This window comes from Haliotis cracherodii, unplaced genomic scaffold, assembly GCF_022045235.1.
Source record: "Haliotis cracherodii isolate W230 unplaced genomic scaffold, xgHalCrac1.p SCAF_20, whole genome shotgun sequence".
NCBI classification, from domain to species: domain Eukaryota; kingdom Metazoa; phylum Mollusca; class Gastropoda; order Lepetellida; family Haliotidae; genus Haliotis; species Haliotis cracherodii.
In genome coordinates this window covers 5897950-5919908 of record NW_027266276.1, presented here as the reverse complement: position 1 = coordinate 5919908, position 21959 = coordinate 5897950, and the positions used below count along the sequence as shown (strand labels likewise).

General features: G+C 40.8%; 1 protein-coding gene across 1 annotated transcript; it reads right to left on the bottom strand.

The window, feature by feature from the left end:
• Positions 1-374: 374 nt before the first annotated feature.
• Positions 375-15294, bottom strand: LOC139470250 (small ubiquitin-related modifier-like). Its single transcript, XM_071252584.1, has 5 exons — positions 15207-15294; positions 15008-15103; positions 11705-11782; positions 10366-10437; positions 375-9489 (listed from the first exon to the last, which is right to left on the bottom strand). The coding sequence occupies exons 1-5, from the start codon at positions 15225-15227 to the stop codon at positions 9430-9432; spliced, it is 327 nt and encodes a 108-aa protein (XP_071108685.1). The 5' UTR covers positions 15228-15294; the 3' UTR covers positions 375-9429.
• Between the last annotated feature and the right edge of the window lie 6665 nt (positions 15295-21959).

The following is a 21959-nucleotide window of genomic DNA, read 5'->3' as shown; positions in this document are numbered from 1 at the left end:
TGAGTGAGTGATTTGGGTTTAACGCCACTTTTAACATTATTCCAAATATATCACAGCGTGTCAGCTCAATGTTGGAGGAAAGCCCAAAGTGATGCAGGTCTCAGACGTTTACCGCTACGGTGAAACCCAGGAGCACAGGTATGGTGCTGACAAACCTAGAAACAACTGGGCGAACCGGAATTGAACCCACAATCAAAGAATCTTTTACCAGAGGGCGACTAACCAATCAGATAGCTAGATGTTTTACGAATAATGTTAAATGAGTGACCAGGCTTCTTCTGGAAACGTACTCATATGACCAAATATGGTATTGGAGTGCTGGAAAACATAACACAACAACCAGATAAAAATGTTCACTGTGTGTGTACTTTATTGATACATCTCAACTTTGATGATACACGATGAAACACTCTGTACACTCAGGGTAAGATAACAATGATATACATACATTTAGGTGATATACAGTGACAACTTCACCACCAGCTGTAACCATGGTAACCATCCTGGTGACCAACCAATACACCTCGGCCTGTCCCACATAGCCAACTATCTCGAGTCTATGTCAATGCATGGGAGTTAACATCATTCTTGTGTTACAACTATCATAAGACTTGTTACGACTATAATTAGACTATGTTCGTCTTAGCGTAAGTATCGTCTTTGCCTTCTTGGGCTTTATTAATTTACAGATCACCAACACAAAATGTAAAAAATGTGGATTTAAATCAAATGATGTTTTAATAGATTTTTCTAATGGAAAAAAGTAATCGTACTACTTCAATGTTGGAAGAAAATAATTCTTTTTCATAAAAAGATCACTTTTTATTTCCTTTTTTAAAGATATTTAGCCCAGCTATCCTAAATGCCATTCCCAAAAGTGGTAGTTTCATGATCTCTGTTTGCAAGAGTGTCAAGACAACTGCTCATACAGCAATCTTGGTGCTCTATGACAAGAGAACATCTGTTTCAGAATGGGGCCTAAGACAAGTCATCTGCTAGCCAGATTTGTGGAATAAGGCGCAAGTCACTAAACCTCAGACTTCACCTTTGTTAGGAACTGAACCTGGACCTTCAAGTAACAAGCAATCACATTAAGCACTGAGCTACCATAGTCTTTCCTTAACATTCTATGTTGAGTGAGTGTGTGTGAGTGAGTGAGTTTGATTTTATGCCGCTTTTAGTAATAGTCCGTCAACACCAGAAATGGGCTTCACACATTGAACTAATGTCGGGAATGGAACCCAGGTCTTCAGCGTGACAAGCAGACGCTTTAACCACTAAGCATATTCTATGTTGAAATGTTTAGGTGACAAATCACAAAGTGACCGAAAAAAACTATTTCTGAGTATGAAACAGCATGCTTACAACACATGCAATTTGCTTCTGGGGAGCTAGACAGCCAAGTCACAGCTGATGGTTTACATTAGTATAAATTTATGTAATTTTTTTCAGAGATCTTCAGATTTCTTTTTCAACCTTTCATTATTTTAGTGTGGAAAAATCTGTCAACCAACTAAAAAAGTCTTGCCGGGCTTCTCCAATGCAGAAGAAGAAGTATGGATTGTTGTTTGTTGTTTATACACCTCGCTCATCAATATTCCAGACAAGGTAACAGCTCTTGACCAGGCAACCCAGAGATTGATATTGTGAGCATCGATCCATGTCATTAGGTTACGATGACACACAACCAGCCAAGTCACTAAGCCCCACCACCAAATCCAGTAAGTCGCCACCTACGACCAGCATAGGTTGCTGGGGGAACAATTCCAAAGACATATGGTCCTGATAAGCTATTAAATTCAAATTATCATGCAAAGCTGCTATTTTCTCTCACAGACCATATACTTAATGAAATGCTGAGCTCATTGTGAGGTTCCCGGTCAAGTTCAACTGACCAAGGGAGATAACTCCATGATCTGACCGTGGTGCAGCAAAGTTGTCACTGTATGTTCATAACAAGAAAGAGAAAGTTCAGTTTATTTATGTGACCAATCAAACTTGAAATTATTAAATAGGAAAGATGGGACTGAAAATGACCCACAAGTTATTCATTGATAAAATTTAAACAAATTTATACATATAATGGTAAAAGCTGAGTGAGGGTATATAAATGGCGTTATGGCACCTTCAGCAATATTGCCACCTCAACATTGTGGGGGCACACTGGGAATTAAACCACAGACTGCTGCCTGACAAGCCCACCCCGTACCCACTGAGCTACCCCACATCCTCATTAAAAGCTGAGCTGACATACAACACAGGTGTGTAACAGAATAACAGAATTAGAAAAACCTCAATTAACAAGTCATTTGAGTAAAAGAAACTGGTTCCAACAATTTTCTCTTTGCGCTCTGACCAGAACAAATGAAGTATCCTATGTAGTATCGTGACTCTGGTGACACAACACGTACAGTACCACGACTCAAATGTCACAACACGTACAAACGTAGAGTGTCATGTCACGAGGGTTGCAACACGTACAGTACCGCGACGCAAATGTCACAACACGTACAAACGTAGAGTGTCATGTCACGAGGGTTGCAACACGTACAGTACCACGACGCAAATGTCACAACACGTACATACGTAGAGTGTCATGTCACGAGGGTTGCAACACGTACAGTACCATGACTCAAATGTCAGAACACGTACACACGTATAGTGTCATGTCACGAGGGTTGCAACACGTACAGTACCACGACGCAAATGTCACAACACGTACATACGTATAGTGTCATGTCACGAGGGTTGCAACACGTACAGTACCGTGACTCAAATGTCACAACACGTACATACGTATAGTGTCATGTCACGAGGGTTGCAACACGTACAGCACCACGACTCAAATGTCTCAATACAAATATGGCATCTTGACCCAGGTGTCGCAACACAAATATTTTAATGACTCGTGTCACAACACGTATAGTATCATGAAGTAGGCATATCGTGACTTCCCCAGAATAAAAACTTGTAAAATTAACACTAAAACTACTTCGCATATAAAAAATAAGCTTCTAGAGTAGCCATTCTTAATCTTATAAGAAAGCACAGATACTTTGTGTATACACAGTAAACAATCTAGCACGTAATCTAGTAAACAAGCTCACTACACGTAACCTATGTAAAAGCCTATCTTAAACTTCAAATAACATAACAATCACCAAATGCATGAACTAACAAAGAATATTTTAAGGAACAACATCTAACAACATGACAGAACAAGGAGTCTGGAGCTGTCACAACAAGCAGTAGAACTGACCTCTTGTACAAGTTCTCTCAGCATATGAAGTCTTCTAATGTTTATAACATATATTACATCAATGAATGAGTGAGTGAATAGCTTAACGCCGATTTGAACAGTATTTCTGTGTTATTGTCAGCACAATGTGGGAGGATATGTTGGATTACCATGTGATGCAAGTCTTCATGTTTACCACTTTGGTGAAACATACAGATGTGGTCCTAGGCGGATCCAGAGAGATGGTCCTGGGGGTCCGGCCACCCACTTTTGAAAACCAAATACAGTATGGTGTAGGCAGTAACATTATCTGAGAGGGTTTGGATATTTTGGACCCCTCCCTTTTGAAAATGCTGATCTGCCCATGATGGTGCAGACAAACCTAGAAACAAAAAAATACAAGCACCTAAGGGAAGCAACCACGTGCAGAAACTGTTTGATTGGCATTCTAGGTGGCAAGGAAGTAAGAAAACCGTACAACTCTATGGATAACAACCTCTGGTTTACCGCACAAAGTGATGTTTCGATGTAGATTCTTACTCCATTATCACTCCAGCTGGATAACGGTGTAAGAATCTACATGGAAACGTTGCTATATGCAATGAACCAGAAGTTGTTTTCTTACTCACGTGCAGTAAATGTCCATGTCTGCCAAACAAATATCTGGCTTGGCTCACCAGGTCAACATGGTCAAAGGATATAAATGTTCATTTAATTTCTAGTGAGCTAGGTTTTGGGTTTAACGCCGCTTTGGACAGTATTCCAGTTGTATCACGGCGTGTCAGCTTAATGTTGAGGAAAGCTCAAAGTGATGCAGGTCTCCGACGTTTCCCACAAGCGCGAGCATGGTGCTACAAACCTAAACACATAATCATGGCGAACCAGGATCCTGGTGTGCCCAAGGGACGTAACACAGCAAAGCTAACTGCAGAACCTCATTTGACTGGGCCACCTGTGCCCTCTACTTTATATGTACATTTCCTATACTTAATAATACTCACATAGTATTCCACCGGGACATTTATTTTAGAGTGAGAAAGTTGAGTTGAACGTTGCCTTGAACATTGTTACTGCTATCTACTGCCTGTTAGGGGTGAAATACGGCTTAATGTGGAGTCCAAGTTTACTGCACTTATAGTGCGACATGCATGCATGTGTGTGTGGCTGCTTGTATTAGTCCGGACTCATGCCGATTTCATAGTGCTATCCCACTGAGATACCATGGCTCAGTTTACACGAATAACAGACCTCCCTCGAATACCAGACCTCTCTCTGGGCGGATGCTCTACCACTAGACCACAGAGGCGGTCTCTGTCTGTCAGCTTGATGGGGAGGAAGCATCAAGCGATGAAGGCCTTTGAAGTTTATGTCTCTGATGAGTGAGTGAGTGAGTATGGTTTTACGCCGCTTTTAGCAATATTCCAGAAATATCACAGCAGGGGACACCAGAAATGGGCTTCATACATTGTACCCATGTCGGGAATCGAACCTGACAGACAACCTGTTAATAATTGAGTCTGGACAAGGGAATCCAGGGATTGATAACATGAACAATGATTCACGGAATCGGGATATGATGAAATACTGTCATTGTCAACTAAACCACCACACCATTTGGTCGCCTCTTACAACTAGGTTGCTGGGGACCCATTCTAGCCCGGAATCCCCACAGGATTCAGTCAGTCATAACTCAAAGAAGGCAATCTTCCCTCCGCAAGGGAGATAACTGACAATAAAAGTCCTGTTTCCATCCTTGCCGAACTAGGCTGGAATCATGGAGTCATATGGTTTTTGGTTTGTTTAACGCCGCATTCAGTACTAATCTGCATATATGATGGCGACCTCTAATTATCGTGTCAGGCCAAGACAATCCACATATGACATTGTGAACAATGATCCACACCCTTGGGGTAAAATGACATACTGTGAACCAAATCACCGAGCCTGACCACATGATCCCGATTCAGTAAGTCGCATCTTATAACCAGCACCTATGAGGCAGACAGACAGTGAGTTTGGTTTTGCGCCGCTTTCAGCAATATGCTAGAAATATCACAGCAGGGAACACCAGAAATGGGCTTCACACATTGTACCCATGTCGGGAATTGAACCCGGGTCTTCGGCGTGACAAGCGAACGCTTTAACCACCAGGCTACCCGACCATAACACAGACAGACTGACAGACAGACAGACAGACAGACAGACAGATAGTATCACAAGACTTGAATGCATGGGAGATAAGAACACAAAGAAGTTTTTTGGTTTTTTGTTGTTATAACGCTGCACTCTGTAATATTCCAGCCATATGAACATACAGAAAGTCTAACATGCAAACTGTCAGGGTTCGATTTAAGGAAATTGGTTTAACTTGCACCAGGTGCACAAAACAAATCCAGACAAAACCAGATAGCATCCTGTTCCCATAAAATTACCAAAGGTGCAACACAGGACGGCCTGCTGCCAGTGTCACAAAAATTAATGATACACTGCTGTAAGACATAATCCAAATCTTGAAATACCCACAGTTTGGACATCAAGCCTAAGAAAGCATGAGTGAGTGAGTGAGAATGGTTTTACGCCGCTTTAAGCAATATTCCAGCAATATCACGGCGGGGGACACCAGAAATGGGCTTCACACATTGTACCCATGTCGGGAATCGAACCTGGGTCTTCGGCGTGATGAGTGAACGTTTTAACCACTAAGCTACCCGACCGCCCCTAAAAAAGCATGACAAATTACACATAAGACAGAAATTGAGTGATGTAGTATGGTAAATAAACTTTAGAGGTTTGAGTGTGTTCAAAGATCAATGTTGTGTGGACAAGTAAGGGTCAGTCAGACACAAATGTGAAATGTTTTGACATGCACTTGGTGCATGTAGACATAAATATTAGGATGCATTTTTCAATACTAGGTTGCACTGGGTCATGTTTCGTACAGCTAAATCGAGCCCCGCAACTACAGATACAGGAAACTCACAACTACTTCACCTCGCTCACTCTAAAACACTGGATATAACCATTTATACAATAAAATATGAATTGACTGTAACCATGGTAACATATGATAGAATGACAATCAATGTCACTGAAATCTGATCTTAGTGCTCGAAACCGCTACACAAAGATGGGAAGACATATTAGAGGTCACGTCAGGATGACCTTTCATCTAACTATCAGAGCATCGCTTACAGGATCATGGAAGTAAAAGTCAGAATTTGGTCTCTTAATCATGCAGCCTCGAAAATGTTAGCACAGTCATTCTGAACGCGTTACGGGCTGTACGATAAACTTCTGATATGGAAGAGACTTTCAATACCCTGGGGAGGTATTGAAGTTCTGCCATGCAATCGAGGCCTTCTATTAGAAATTTGATTTGTTCAGTTTTTAAACAGTGTCATGATATGTTTTAAAGCGTAGTCTGGAATGGAAGTCTGCATTTTGAAACTTGTGTGTAAAGCTTAAAAAAAGCAGCTTTCTGATTGGCTAATGTCAACTTCCTGTTAGTCATTTCATTGGTCAGTCAAAGTTTGCCAAAGGTCAATCCGACGTGACCTGTAATGGAATGTCCAAAGATCTTTGAGTAGCTGTAATGAGCACTAAGATCTGGGCCCACTTGCACAAAGCGATCTTAGTGCTAAGATGATCGTAACTCCCATACTTTAACATAGGCTTATGATAGTCTTAGCGCTAAGATTGCTTTGTACAAGTGGGCCCTGATGTCGGTGAGATGAACAAAGTGATGGACGAGGTAACCAAGCCATTTACAACATACATGTTTCACAAGAAAACTAAAACTAAAACTCAACACAATCCAAAACATCAAAATATTTCAAAAGAAAATCTTACATTTTCGAACTAAAGCATCAAATAGGTCAACCACACATACACTGTAAATACTTATTCATGTTGTGTGAAATCTAGCAAAACAAGAAAATATGTTCAAATTGCATGTACTGAACTTCAATGGACTAAAGTTAAGACACAATATTTCAAGACCCAAACCATCTGGCTCTGAGGGTGTATCTTTGGTGGCGCTACATAGTGCTGCAACAACCACAGAACAGCCGATGTGCATCAACTCTGTATAGTGAAGTGCCGCACCTTAGAGTGAGTGAGTGAGTGAGTTTGATTTTACGCCGCTTTTAGCAATATTCCAGCAATATCACGGCGGGGGACACCAGAAATGGGCTTCACACATTGTACCCATGTCGGGAATCGAACCCGGGTCTTCGGTGTGACGAGCGAACGCTTTAACCACTAGGCTACCCGACCGCCCCTCCGCACCTTAGACCACTGGGCCACCTGAAGGAAACTTGTTAAGTTTGGATTGTTTGTTGTTAAACACTGCACTCAGCAATATTCCACCTGTATGACACCGGTCTGTATATAATTGAGTCTGGACAAGACAATCCAGTGATTGATGTCATAAGCACAGATCCACGCAATTGGGATACTATCACATGCATCAACCAAGACAGCGCGCCTGACTACCCGATTCCGTTAATCGCCTCTTACGACAAGCATAGTCACCTCATACGGCAAGCATGGGTTGCTGAAGACCTATTCTAACTTAGATCTTCACGGGGTTATCGATACATGACTTGTGGCGGCACAGAGTACCATGTTACACTGACTGTTTCCGGAATTGTTACACCACTTGTTTCGCCCCAATATGTGACAGTGAGTGAGTGAATGAGTTTGATTTTATGCCGCTTTTAGAAATATTCCAACAATATCACGGCAGGGGACACCAGAAATGGGCTTCACACATTGTACCCATGTTGGGAATCAAACCTGGGTCTTCGGCGTGACGAGCGAATGCTTTAACCACCAGGCTACCCGACCGCCCCCGATATGTGTCGTATCACAAGCATTGATACCCCTCCATTTACTGCGGGGTATAGTCCTGTCACTAAAATTATTATCCCTATTTAGGCTTGTTTTCAAATTTTGCCAATTCCTCTTTAAGTTTTAGTGAATAGCTTGATGCTCTGTGGAACATTTCAATTGCTGGTACGCCACCTAGTGTTAGCGAGGAACACCAAAGTGATGCAAGTAGCAGACATTTATCACATTCGTGAAACTGTTGACCACATGCATGGTGCAGTCAGACCAAGGATCAATATAAGGTTGAATCAGAGATTCAAACCAGTGAAATGAGCACTTGGACCACTGGGCCACCCTAGCCTTCCAGTCCAGTATTAATCATATATCTCCAGCGATGTATATAGACCTGCTCATAGGACAAAATACGGCTTCAAGTCAGCAGTAAATGTCAGTAAAACTTCTCAAATTGAAATTACAAATTTCCCACATCCTGCTGTTACAGTTAGAACTAAGGAGATGGCTTGGCCAAGGTGACTTGTATTTCAGACATCAGGGCCAATGAAAAGGAAGAGGATTCAATGATTGCAATGTTAACCATGTCAACATAATTCTGAAATTAGGAAAATAACATTTTGAAGAAATATTATAAAATTGAACAAAATAATGTTTTCTCAGTTTGCCTTTGTTTGGAGTCAAAGATAAAATGCTGAAATCTAGTGTAACCCTCCCCTTGACATCTTACAAAGTCAACCAAAAACATTTTAACTGCTATATGCAGGGCATGATCAGTTTCCATTTGCCCGTTGTAGTGTTTGAAAGTTGTCAGTACACCAAGCCTCTACAGACAAACTATATATACAACTAAAAAAAGGCAAAGAACACCCAATTCTTTTTCATATGACTACAGTTAATGTGTCATGGCTGGTGGTTATTCCAACACAGCCTTCCACTTGTGGGTGTTCTTAACTTGTCTTGAGTAGTATAAAACAAATAATGGAATAAAAGTGATATTTTAGAGGTCATCAAGCTGACAAGCTGATTGGCTGGTTCCGTTGCGTGCACTGTAACCATGGCAACAGAGATGGCCTTATTTGCCTCTAAAACCCAGAATTCAATGAAAAGAACCACATGAAAAATCAGAAACATAGGCGAACTAAAATGGCCTAAATTCGACACAAACTGATCAGATGATTCTGACATTGGCAAACTGTGAAGATTAAATTAACAAATCTGCTCTGGACTTGAAGGCTTGGTTCCGCTCTAGCTTCATAAACCAGTTGAGCTTTGAAAATGTCCCAATTGGAGACTCCATGTCTCGATGAGTGACCATCTGGTGTCGCTGGGAGGTGTCGGACGTGAGATCAGTGGCCTCCAGTCTGTTCCTGGTACACCTCGATAGAATCGTCATTCTCCATCTCCAGCTGAAACAGCAACCCCATGTCAGACGGGCTCTCACAATGGAAACAAGATGGCCAACATGCCACTGAGAACTATTTTCCTTCCTGATGCAAATCTTTTCTCTGTTACTCAAAATCCAGCTTATCTTTTTGGGGTTAGTTTTTTCTTTGTTGTTTTACGCCGCACACAGCAATATTCCAGCTATATGACGGTGGTGTATAAATAATCGAGTCTGGACCAGACAATCCAGTGATTGATATCATAACCATCGATCCACGCAATTGGGATTGATGACATGCATCAACCAAGTCAGCGAGCCTGACCACCCGATCCCGTTAGTCGCCTCTTACGACAAGCAGTCGCCTTTTACTGCTAGCATGGGTTGCTGAAGACCTATTCTTCCCCGGATCTTCACGGGTCCCAGCTTATCTAGTCATATGGGTAGTAACTAGTCTTGGACTAACATGGTTGTCAAGCTGAAGTGTTTGTTTGTTTGTTGTTTAATGCCACACTCAGCAATATTCCACCTATATGACAGAGGTCTGTAAATAAATCGAGTCTGGACCAGAAAATCCAGTGATTGACATCATGAGCATCGATTATGGCAATTTGGAATACGATGTCTTGCATCAACCAACTCAGCGAGTCTGACCACCCGATCCTATAGTCGCCTCTTACTAAGCAATCACCTTTTACGGCAAGCATGAGTTGCTGAAGTCCTATTCAAACGATCTTCACGGGTCTCTGGACTAGTTGGATATGATAAATGGTGTCTACCCCTGTTGTTGCGAGTTTGCAAGTTTTTGGATATTTTTTTTTTTCAATTTTTTTTCAAATTTAAAAAAACAATAAAACTCTCCTCTCACAAATATATGAGTGTACAGTAATGAGTATATTACCTGTTTCGGTGTTTCACTATCATTGATTCTTCGGCCGTCAAACAAAAACCTCAATGATGTCAACTGTAAACCCTGGAACAGAACGTACCACTGTGTTGTAGGCATAAGTCACGTTAACGACCGGCATACATACTACTTTCCTTGAAACAGAGAAATAAACACAGCACTGGCAAAGATAGAAATATCCCACAATACACAATGATGATTTCACATTATATCATGGTATAAAGGTTTCTGATACTGACCCCGCTCAACTCATGTGAAGTTTGTATATGCAGGGTAATGACTCCATGACTATACAGGAGGGGGGATGGGATTGATGTTGCGCTCAACATTATTGCACTTTTATAGCAATGTGCATTCATGTATGTGCATGTAAATGTTGGTTTTACAGTGCAAGATCACCGAAATACAATGCAAAACTGCTACTGATATCCGCATCCGTGTAGGTATGTGTAAACGTTGGTTTTATAGTGCAAGCTCACAGAAATAAAATGCCATAGCTTTAATATGGTCAGTGAGGAAGTTAACGCCGCTTTTAACAGTATTCCAGTAATATCACGCCGTGTCAGCTTAATGTGGGAGGAAAGCCCGAAGTGATGTAGGTCTCAGACATTTACCACTTCGGTGAAACACACGAGCACGGGTATGGTGCTGACAAACCTAGAAACCTAATCGGGGCGAACCGGGATTCGAACCCACAATCATAGGTTTCTGGCATGCCCAAGGGACGCAAGTTTTAACGTGGAAACCCTACTCAGACACAGTACACTCCAAGCCGACCAGTCCTTGTTTTATGCCCTTAATGTTGGGAGTCAGACAGGGTAACAAGTACCACCTTTAAACATCTTTTGGTATGATGCAGCCGGGGATCGAACCACCGATCTTCGGCTATCTGGGCAGACGTTCTGTCCACTAGACAAGGGAGGTGGTACCATTTGTGTGTGAGAGAGTAGGGGACACTGCTTTAGCAATATTCCTGCCATATCACTGCAGCAGGACCTCAAGAATGAGCTTGACACTTTACACTTGAGTAGGCTAACCCAACACCCAAATACAAGTACAAAGTGCAAAAGGACTACCGATAAGGGCATTGCCATTTTAGGTAGGAAGGGCTGCTCCGAGAGTGAGGGTCCCCGGACTGATCACAACGTTTTCTTTTGAGACAAGGCTTAATGGATGACCAAAATACAACACACAGTCTCAGTGTCCAAGGGAGGTAACTCCTGTGTCAAACATAAACTAAATACCACTAATTACTGGCGCATTAATCCTTGCCTCCATGACTGAAAGTTTCAATGCTGTAAAACAGTTGTGTTCTGCCATTGTTACTACTCACCATTCTTTCACTGTAAGACTTCTTCAATTTCAACATTGGTGTACTCATCTTCACTCGGAAATGTATTTCTGTGCTGTCCTGCAAACAAACAGAAGACCTCAACATAGAGCCACTGTTGAATGAGTGAGTGAGTATAGTTTTATGCCACTTTTAACAATATTCCAGCAATATCACGGCGGGGGACACCAGAAATGGGCTTCACACATTGTACCCATGTCAGGAATCGTACTCGGGTCATCGGCATGACGAGTGAACGCTTTTACCACTAGGCTCCCACTGTTCATGAAGATTCCGGGGTAGAATAGGTCTTCAGCAACCCATGCTTGCCGTAAAAGGTGACTATGCTTGTCGTTAAAGGCGACTAACGGGGTCGGGTGGTCAGGCTCGCTGACTTGGTTGATGCATGTCATCAATCCCAAATGCGTGGATTGATGCTCATGATATCATGATATCACTGGATTGTCTGGTCCAGACTCGATTATTTAAACAACAAACCAACCAACCAACCAACCAACCACTGTAGAATGAAGTTACTCTGTTCAAACACTATTGTCAATGACAGTAACGCAAAGGTTTGTTTGGTTCTTTGTTGGTTGTTTAAAGCCACACTCAGCAATACTCCAGCTACATGATGGCTGCCTGTAAATAATCAAGTCTGAACCAGATAATCCTGTGATTGATATTTTTAACAATCATCCACGTCATCCGGGTATCATGACACGTCACTAACCAAGTCACCAGGCCTTATAGCCGATCTGTTTGGTCAGACCAGCATAGGTTGCCTGAGACCTGTCCGACCCGGAATGCCCGAGAAGTGTAACACAGAGGTAACGAGACAAAAATGGAGCAGGGTTCACTCATACCCCCAACTTCAACTCCAACATTTGTTTAAGTTAAAAACATGAAAAAAGCAATATTTTCTCAGAAAATCGACATTTCAAAATCAAACTTTGCACTGCACTTCTATTGGTACAGAAACTGTACCCCAGTTGGAAAATAATCCATAAAATAGTTTCCTAGTTATAGGTCGCACTAATGTTTAAGTAAAAAACATATTCAAAGTTCACAACATGAAAAACATAATATGTTCGGAAAATACACAAATCAAAATCAAACTGCACTTCTCCTATTGGTACAGAAACTGTACCCCAGTTGGAAAATAATCCATAAAATAGTTTCCTAGTCATAGGTCGCACTAATGTTTAAGTAAAAAACATATTCAAAGTTCACAACATGAAAAACATAATATGTTCAGAAAATACACAAATCAAAATCAAACTTTGTACTGCACCTCTTCTATCTAATATAGTATGGATGCTGTTCACTAAAACTGAGAAGAATCCATGCAGTTGTTTTCAAGTTTTAGGTCACATAAATGTTAAAGTAAAAATATACGAAACAAAAAATGAATAAAAGCTGTATTTTTTAAACAAAACCCAAATATTGAAATCAAACTTTGCACTGCACCTCTCCTATAGGTATAAAAAGTGTTCAAGTTTGAAAAAATCTATGTTGTAGTTTTCGAGTTATTGGTCACACAAAAAAATATATCCTCGGAAGGACAGACAAACTTCCTTGGTAAAACTGTATACCCTCGTCCTATCAGGTGAGAGGTATAATAAGCATCGTAAAACTTATTAAGTAAAACTTATTAACAATGACAACATGTAACCATGGTAACAGGTTCAAAATAGGTATCAGGGATAACCATGTATTTTTTTCTATTCAACAACAGAGTAGAATAGGTCTTCAGCAACCCATGCTTGCCGTAAAAGGCGACTATTCTTGTCGTAAGAGGCAACTAACGGGTTCGGGTGGTCAGGCTCGCTGACTTGGTTGATGCATGTCATCGTATCCCAATTGCTTGGATCGATGCTCATGATGTCAACCACTGGACTGTCTGGTCCAGATTCGATTATTTACAGACCGCTGTCATATTGCTGGAATATTGCGGAGTTCAGCATTAAACAACAAACAAACACAGGACACTCATAGAGATGTTCATAATGGGCGTCAGTATGTTGTCATGGAAATACCGTCCTATGAAGATGTGTAATGGTGTTTTATCCGGTGAATCCCCCCCATACAGTCAATGAACTGATCTGTGGCAATTGGTACACATGATTGACAAGTATGCAGATGCCAAAAGATGATTTCAAATGATCTGCTTAAAAAAAAACTGTAGTCCTGTGTAGATAGGGGTACATTGGTGATTTGATGGGTTTGTACTTGATTTGCAGAACCAGTCCTGATGAAACAATTGTGCTAAAAAAACGCAATATTTCTTCATTAAAATTGCAAGATTTATTCCTGAACTAACAAGCCTTATAGAACAACAGGATCATAACATCGTCTGAAAGGTGATCAATGCACGGCAGCATCCGAAAATGAAAGCAAACAGCAGTGTCACTTTTTTAAGGCACTAACTCATCCATGAACATTTTATTTTATTTCTTCTCAGGTATTCAGAAGGGCCAGTGCTAGAGAAAAATCACAAGTCCCACAGAATTTTTTCTCGAAAACTGCATATCACAATTTCTTACATTTAATTTTTTTTAAACAATATTACATATGATATCTTCCAGCATTTTACATTCGTTCAGTCTGTACAGATAAAAAAGAAGACTGCCTTTTCAAAATTTACACTAGCAAAAATTGGTACTCATTGATTTTGAAATAGGTGATCAGGACAAATCAACAAATTACTATTAGTTTCATCAGGAGAATGGATCAACACATTTGTCAGAATTCACCTGGTTAAAGCAGAGCGCCTGAGGGGGTATTTTACGCTTATCTGTAGCTCTGTAAAGTGAAGACAAATTAACAAAACCAGAGTAATGTTACGAGAAACAAATGCTTTTGGACAATTCATGAAATGATATATTCTGAAAACATGTTCAGAACAGATTGGATGACAATCAATCATTGTCCAAGAAAACTAATGAAATTTGAAACCATAGATCAAGTAGCACATGCTCGTGTCATAACATTTTTTTCAAATATTTTTTGGAAAAAGAAATGTAAATATATTGACATTTTTGCATATTGATGAATGTGAAATTATTCCAATACAGCTTTTGTCTTCAAATTTGTGAAATGGAGTAAGGGTGCAATATTTTCTAAATCTCTTTATCCTGGATCGAATCTCATGGGGTCATTAACAAACGAACACTATTTTATAATTCTGACAAATCGAAAGTTATGGTCACTAATCATCGCATTATTGTGCAAATAAACTAACAAAACCATGGCTCTACTGCTACTTTAGTAAGAACTTGTGACAGTGAGCATGTGTGTCCTCACCTGGCCTACAACTTTTAGTTTGATGTATTCACTTGACGAGTCGCTGGCACTGGCGGTGCCACCATCTCCAGGTCCCGATGTCTCTTGACTATGGTCCTGACAAAACACAACAAGACAGTGAACAATCGGGAAAAAGTTAGACTTTTCATTATTAAAGAAATCTCCGAGCAACAATTTGTAACTATGCAAAACTCCATACACCCTGATCTTGATCGGACATCCTGAATGTTTCGCTCCTAGCACGCTCGCAGTGTTTGGGGCACCTACAGTTTCAACTTCCGGGTCAACCACGTACGCGCTTCCCCATGACTAGTTACAGTATATACTTGACAATAAAGACAGCCTACTGGATCATCATTAGCGAATCCTATTTTCAGATTTTAGCATTTCCAGTTCCATGATCAAATATTTTTCGAATCAGAATCAATCATACACTCGATAATGAATTAAGTGTTTACAAAATTTGATTTATTAATACTTTAATAAAACAAACCAAATAGCACTTAGAAATCACTGCAATTTCGAAACCAAATGAAGATAGCATTTAGGCAATTCTCCATGAACGAGCAGAATGTGCCTATTTTTTTATTCAGTTACGAATAATATATACGGCTATTCATTGTTTTTTCGCAGAAAATAAAAGACATGATACCAGTATTTCAGATACTATCCACCCAACTACCATTATCCAAGTATATCACACCGTAAATGGGATTTAATAATGAACTGGTATGTCCTTACGACGCATTTATCATTATTCTAGCTGCATTCACATATAGTTGCTATGGGGGCGGTCGGGTAGCCTAATGGTTAAAGCGTTCGCTCGTCACGCCGAAGACCCGGGTTCGATTCCAGACATGGGTACAATGTGTGAAGCCCATTTCTGGTGTTCCCCCGCCGTGATATTGCTGGAATATTGCTAAAAGCGGCGTAAAACCATACTCACTCACTCACCTTTGTTTAACGGATGTATTTATTGGTAGGTAGTAAATAAATTTAAAAATCAAAGGACATTTCAGGTTTTTGTTCTTCCGAAAGGACATTAAACACAGTGCATGGACAATTTGTTTGTGGTGAACATGCAAAATTGAAGTTGACAGAAAGGAAAGACTGTGTTTATTTCCTCTTTTCATTTTGTCCGGGACCAATTTTCTTTGAATATAGTAACGTCCAACATTATATATTCATCCTACCAGTTGTGAATTTCCTGCAATTATCGGGTTGTCCTACCACCCACGTGATCAAGGTCGGTCAAAGTCAATACAATACAATTTGACGTCCGTACACTTTTCGTGTAAAGATAACCCCTATGTTTTCAATGTAGAACTGGACTATCTGTAGATGTCAAGAAATTGGACTACAGGTATACTAATTGTTAATATTTATTTTAGTAAGTAGGAAATAAATAGTAATTGTATAGATATTTCATATATATCTCCCTAATATATACGTCAGAGGGTAAGTGAGTGAGTGAGTATGGTTTTACGCCGCTTTTAGCAATATTCCAGTAATATCACGGCGGGGGACACCAGAAATGGGCTTCACACATTGTACCCATATCGGGATTCGAACCCGGGTCTTCGGCGTGACGAGCGAACGCTTTAACCACTAGGCTACCTCAGAGGGTAAGTGATGTGTCAGTCGGACAGCGACTGTATCCAACATAGTTCCAACTGAAACCTGTTTCTTATACAGTGGCGTAACTACATATATGCAAAACAACAATTGCCTAAACAAATCGTTTTTACTTGCCTTTCTCGGCAATCCATCGGTCTGTCCGATAGAGTAACTGACCTTGTATCAAAGGGAAGCTACTCTAACCCTTGTCCATGAAACGTCACGGCCACAGTCAGACGTTGACAGTCGGTCTGTCCTGTCATAACGTTACGAAGTGCAGTCATATGTACACACAGCTAAAAAACGAGGTAACAATTCCAACATATTTCGGACACATCCAACCGTTTTAATTTGTGGAAAAGGTTGCAAGCCCCAGAGGTCTACAATAGGGCTGGGACGAGTCCAAATTTACTCCCCGGGTACCCACCCCTCTATTACCCGACCCTACCCGGGTACCCGCTGTAGGTCTCAAGAGGTAGGTACAAACTGTCCGATTGGAAAACGTTCGACCGTAGCTCTGGTAAAATGTGTTTAGATACAAGTATGAAACGATCTGGTGTATACACTGAAGTTGACTGAAGTTTTATTTTTATTCAAACATATAAAACTCAGAAGGAATGGGCGAAGTAGTCATGAGTAGTGAGTATGGTTTTACGCCGCTTTTAGCAATATTCCAGCAATATCACGGCGGGGGACACCAGAAAGGTAGTCATGAAGAACTGCGAACATTAGTGACTTGTAGTTGAAACATAGAGGTTTAGATACGTTTTATCACTAAACAATATATCACGTGACTAACCACGGGTCCGGGTAGTCCTGTGGGTACCCGGGTCCTACTTAGTACCCACCCGACCCGAGTACCCGAGTTACCCGTCCCAGCCCTAGTCTACAAGCATTGATATGGAAAGTGATCCCGCTTGGCTACAGTGCCCTCGCAAAATTCTTTTTTCAATTTATATCTCCAAAGTTGCGACAACTTGTAAAATTCCTTAGCCACGTCACAATTAGACACTGATTTTCAGTATATTAGCCTATTCTTTTGATAATGATAGCAACTATCCCAGTAGTTTCTCCAGGTTCCCCTATGGTTAATTCTGACTCAATCGCCGACATTCGTCACCACTCGCGCCTTTCCGTAACCTGCAAGAAGACTCGTCCCCCTATCGATGAATGTTATGTGCGAAAATACGACAAACCAATCAAAATGCGCGTATGATTTCAAGTTCTTCGTCAAAGAATCCCTCAGAAATAATTTTCGAATCTACATATGTCTTGCATCTAAAAATATACCCAAGAAACAGTTAAATGTGTTCAATCATACTGTATAATTTCGCACGTCCCGATGCGCTTTAAATTGCATCTGAAATATATATAATATATGGGGAAATACATGTGAACCATAACGCGACGAGTTGACAATTATTTTAGGTATGCCCGTTTGCGCTAAGACGGAACCCGGTCGCAAAAATGGCCATGCGAGGGGCACGAGTCGCTATTCGGCTTGTCCCGGAATGACATGAAGTGGTCACGAATGATTAACAACATGTTCCTGCTGTTGTGTGTGCAAACATGACAGCATTAACGCTCATTATATTTTTTAAAGAATTTCTTCAACTTATGGTAATTCAAGCGCACTGTTTTTTGTATGCTGGAGGGGCGGTCGGGTAGCCTAATGGTTAAAGCGTTCGTTCTTCGTCACGCCGAAGACTCGGCTTCGATTCCCGTCGACATGGGTACAATGTGCGAAGCCCATTTCTGGTGTCCCCCGCCGTGATATTGCATTAATATTGCTAAAAGCGGCGTAACTCACTCGCTCACTCACTAGTACGCAGAACAACTTAATAAGTGAAATAGCGCCGCGCTTTGAATCTCGGACCAACACTCATTTGCACCGACGGGGTCCTGGCTGTGCAATCACAATGGTTCAGTTTCCTCCATCTATCAGCTGAATTTATATCCTGTCCGTACCATTTTGGAAGAGGTAAATCAGAGTGTACGCCAAAGACGCTTGTGTTAACGGTACGACCCTATACTGAAGACGTGAAAATCAACAAACTCAAGTCTGCTTACATGTCAGTAACAGCTTCGAACGAAGGGCAAGGTCACCATCGAAACAAGAAAAGACAACTGTGATCTACTCACAACGTTTTACGCTAGAGATCGTTATTGTTCACATTTGGGATGTTTTGGGCCACAAAAGCAGAAGACAGGCACACTTCCTCGGAGCTTTCGAATGATTTTTATACTCGATAGATCTATCGGTAGCCGCACATTGCATTTTGATACAGCTCGATTATATAATGCCTGTAGTAGTTCTATGTACAATCTTCCCGAGGCAAGAGAGTTAACTGACTTTAAAAGTCCAGTTTCCACCCTTGCCGAACAAGGCAAGAATTCCCGGGCTAGACCGTAGCGCCACCAGTGGTTATTACGAGTTATGTCCCTTCTATACCTCTCCTATGGACCAATCAGATTCAACCTCTCGTATCATTTGCATTTAATTCAAACAATCATAATCAAGATCTATATTGTGATAAAACGGGTCATACATCGCGAAGTGCATCAAATCACGTGAGCACCTTGATTAAAATCATGAAAAGATTTGGAAAATATCAGTTGACAAGGAGTTGGCGGTGCACATGCTTTGCAAATCCTGCAATGGACCGAAATCAGCACGACAGTTAACAAACCGGATTTCGATTTTGTTGCGCGATATCGATTGGACTTTGCATAAACTCGTTAGCCCAGCGAAAATGTAACTCCGTAATACCAGCCTTGTTCGGCAAGGGTGGAAACTGGACTTTTATAGTCAGTTAACTCACTTGCCTCGGGAAGATGATCACATGGATGTCCAGCTCGATCGTAGCTCCTCCCATGGCTATTACGAGTTATGCCCCTTCTGTGTCCCTCCTACTGACCAATCAGATTCCACCTCCCATATCACTTGCAATTGCTTAATAAAATGGTGCAAATCCTTCAGTCGACCGAAATCTGCTGGCTGAAATCCATGTTGTTTACGAACCGAATGTCTAGTTTGTTGGGCTATATTGATTGGACGATGTATAGACTTGTCAGTCCAGCCAAATTGTAAGTCCGGAATTCAATCTTAGTTCGGCAAGGGTTGAAACTGAACCTTTATAGTTAGTTAACTCCCTTGCCTCGGGAAGATGACGTGATAAATTAGAAGGAAACTCAGAAAGGCTGCAAGATGACTATCGATGAATGTTATGTGCGGAAATAAGACAAACCAATCAGAATGCGCGTATGACTTCAAGTACTTCGGTCAAAGAATCCCTCGGGAATATCTTTTATATATTACACATGTCTTGCTTTAAAATATTTATCCAGGATACAGTTACATGTGTTCAATCATTCTGTATAATAATGTAAGTCCCGATGTGTTTTCAATAGCATCTGGAAATATATGTGACATTTGTGAATCATTACGCAACAGTTTACTAGTTGACGATTCTTTTAGCAATGCCCGTTTGCGCTTAGACGGTACCCAGTCCCCAAAATGGCCACGACAGGGGCAAGAGTCATTCGGTCCCGGAATATCACGAGTTGGTCACGATCGGGGGTACCGTGATAGGGCACCTGTAAATTCAACTTCCGGGTCAAACAGATACTCATTTAGTCATGACTAGTCTTGTTATTATCACGACAAAAAAGAGACCGCCTTCCGGATCGTCATGAGCTCCCCCGAGTTTTGTTTTCAGTTTTCAAGAATTTCACTTCCATGAGTATATATAGTAAAACTTCCTAAACGATTACTGGGGTTCATATACTTCTCTCTCTCTCTCTCTCTCTCTCTCTCTCTCTCTCTCTCTCTCTCTCTCTCTCTCTCTCTCTCTCTCTCTCTCTAAAGATTCAGAGGTAACCAAATGACTATCTAGAAAAATATCGACTAAATTCTATTGCTACACTTCTGTAGACACAAAAATAAATAACAACACGTCTGCTAATAATTGTACTCTCAAAGAATTCCTCCTAAAATCGACAATGAACCCAAATACTTAAAAAATTCTGTAATTAGTACTTTATTTTAGTTGACAATGCTCATTGGATTAGCAAGGATATACCTATATAATCAAGTAACATAAGCTGCATCATTGTATCACAAGTAACAAAATTCAAGTACAGTTTCCATAAAGATACAATTTCAAGACTAGTGCGGAAACATGTACATATTATGATAGTTATTTGATAAAGATAATTTCAAAAGCTATTGGCTACTAACAATAATGGCTTGACTACTTGTTTTTCCCACTAGTTACCTGGAATAAAATACTTGTAGCCGTATGGCCACTGGGTAAAGATTTAAACTTTGAGGCCTGATATTTTCGGGTGCACAATTAAGATCTATTTATTGTCTTTGGTGGCAATTTATACAGAAAGAAAGATTTTTTTCGAAATAAAAAAAAAAGGGGGGGGGGGGGGGGGGGGTGCGCACCCCCGCACCCCCCTCTGTATCCGCCCATGCCAGGTATCGCCATTGCTTTCATGTTATTTCTGACATTCCGTGTACAAAGTTGGCTGTACCAATATTTAACTTTAATTTTTGTGAAACTATGAGCAAATGCGCTTATTTCTGTCCGTGGACAAAATACAGGTTATGCAATTTTGGAAATATAGCTGGTTTCAGAATTGTTTTTTTGGGATGAAATGACAGATAGAAAGCAATGACAAAACTGAAAGTGCATCGATCATCGTGTTAGATTGTTAGATTTATATTTTCGCGTGAATTAGTCACGTGTCACCGCCCGCGTTTCTTTTCTAAAGTTGTACAGAGACCATGCATGCTCTGAGTTGTATTTGAGCAAGGTGATTATGGTGGGTTCTTTTGAATAATTCCTCAAAGGAGTCCGTTTTGTTCATCATTTTCTGAAAAAAAAAATTTCTCGCTTCTCATGAAAACGAGCTAAAGTAAAATGAGATGCGATCACGTATGCGCTATAACGGGGAGTTAGCGATAATTGGTCCTCGGTGAGAACTGTCGCTAGCCAGTATGGGTTGCTGAAGACCTATATTCTATCCGGGACATGAGCAGTGTCGGTTGCGTCAGACTCAATATCTCTTGCGTGTGTTTTATAGGAAATGAGACCAGCCTTCACGAATACAGTATTTTTTTGTCTCGACTGCTATTTCAGAATTTTGGACAGGTAAATATCCTTTCAGATTCGGCTTTTATGCATTGTATTCCCCACGACACGCATAACACATTATTCATATCATAAATATCACTTTAGATGAATATCTGCTGTTTCGGAAGAGTCCGTATATCTATTATTAGCTAGGTCAGGGGTCATACAAACATCGGCTGATGCGACACGCA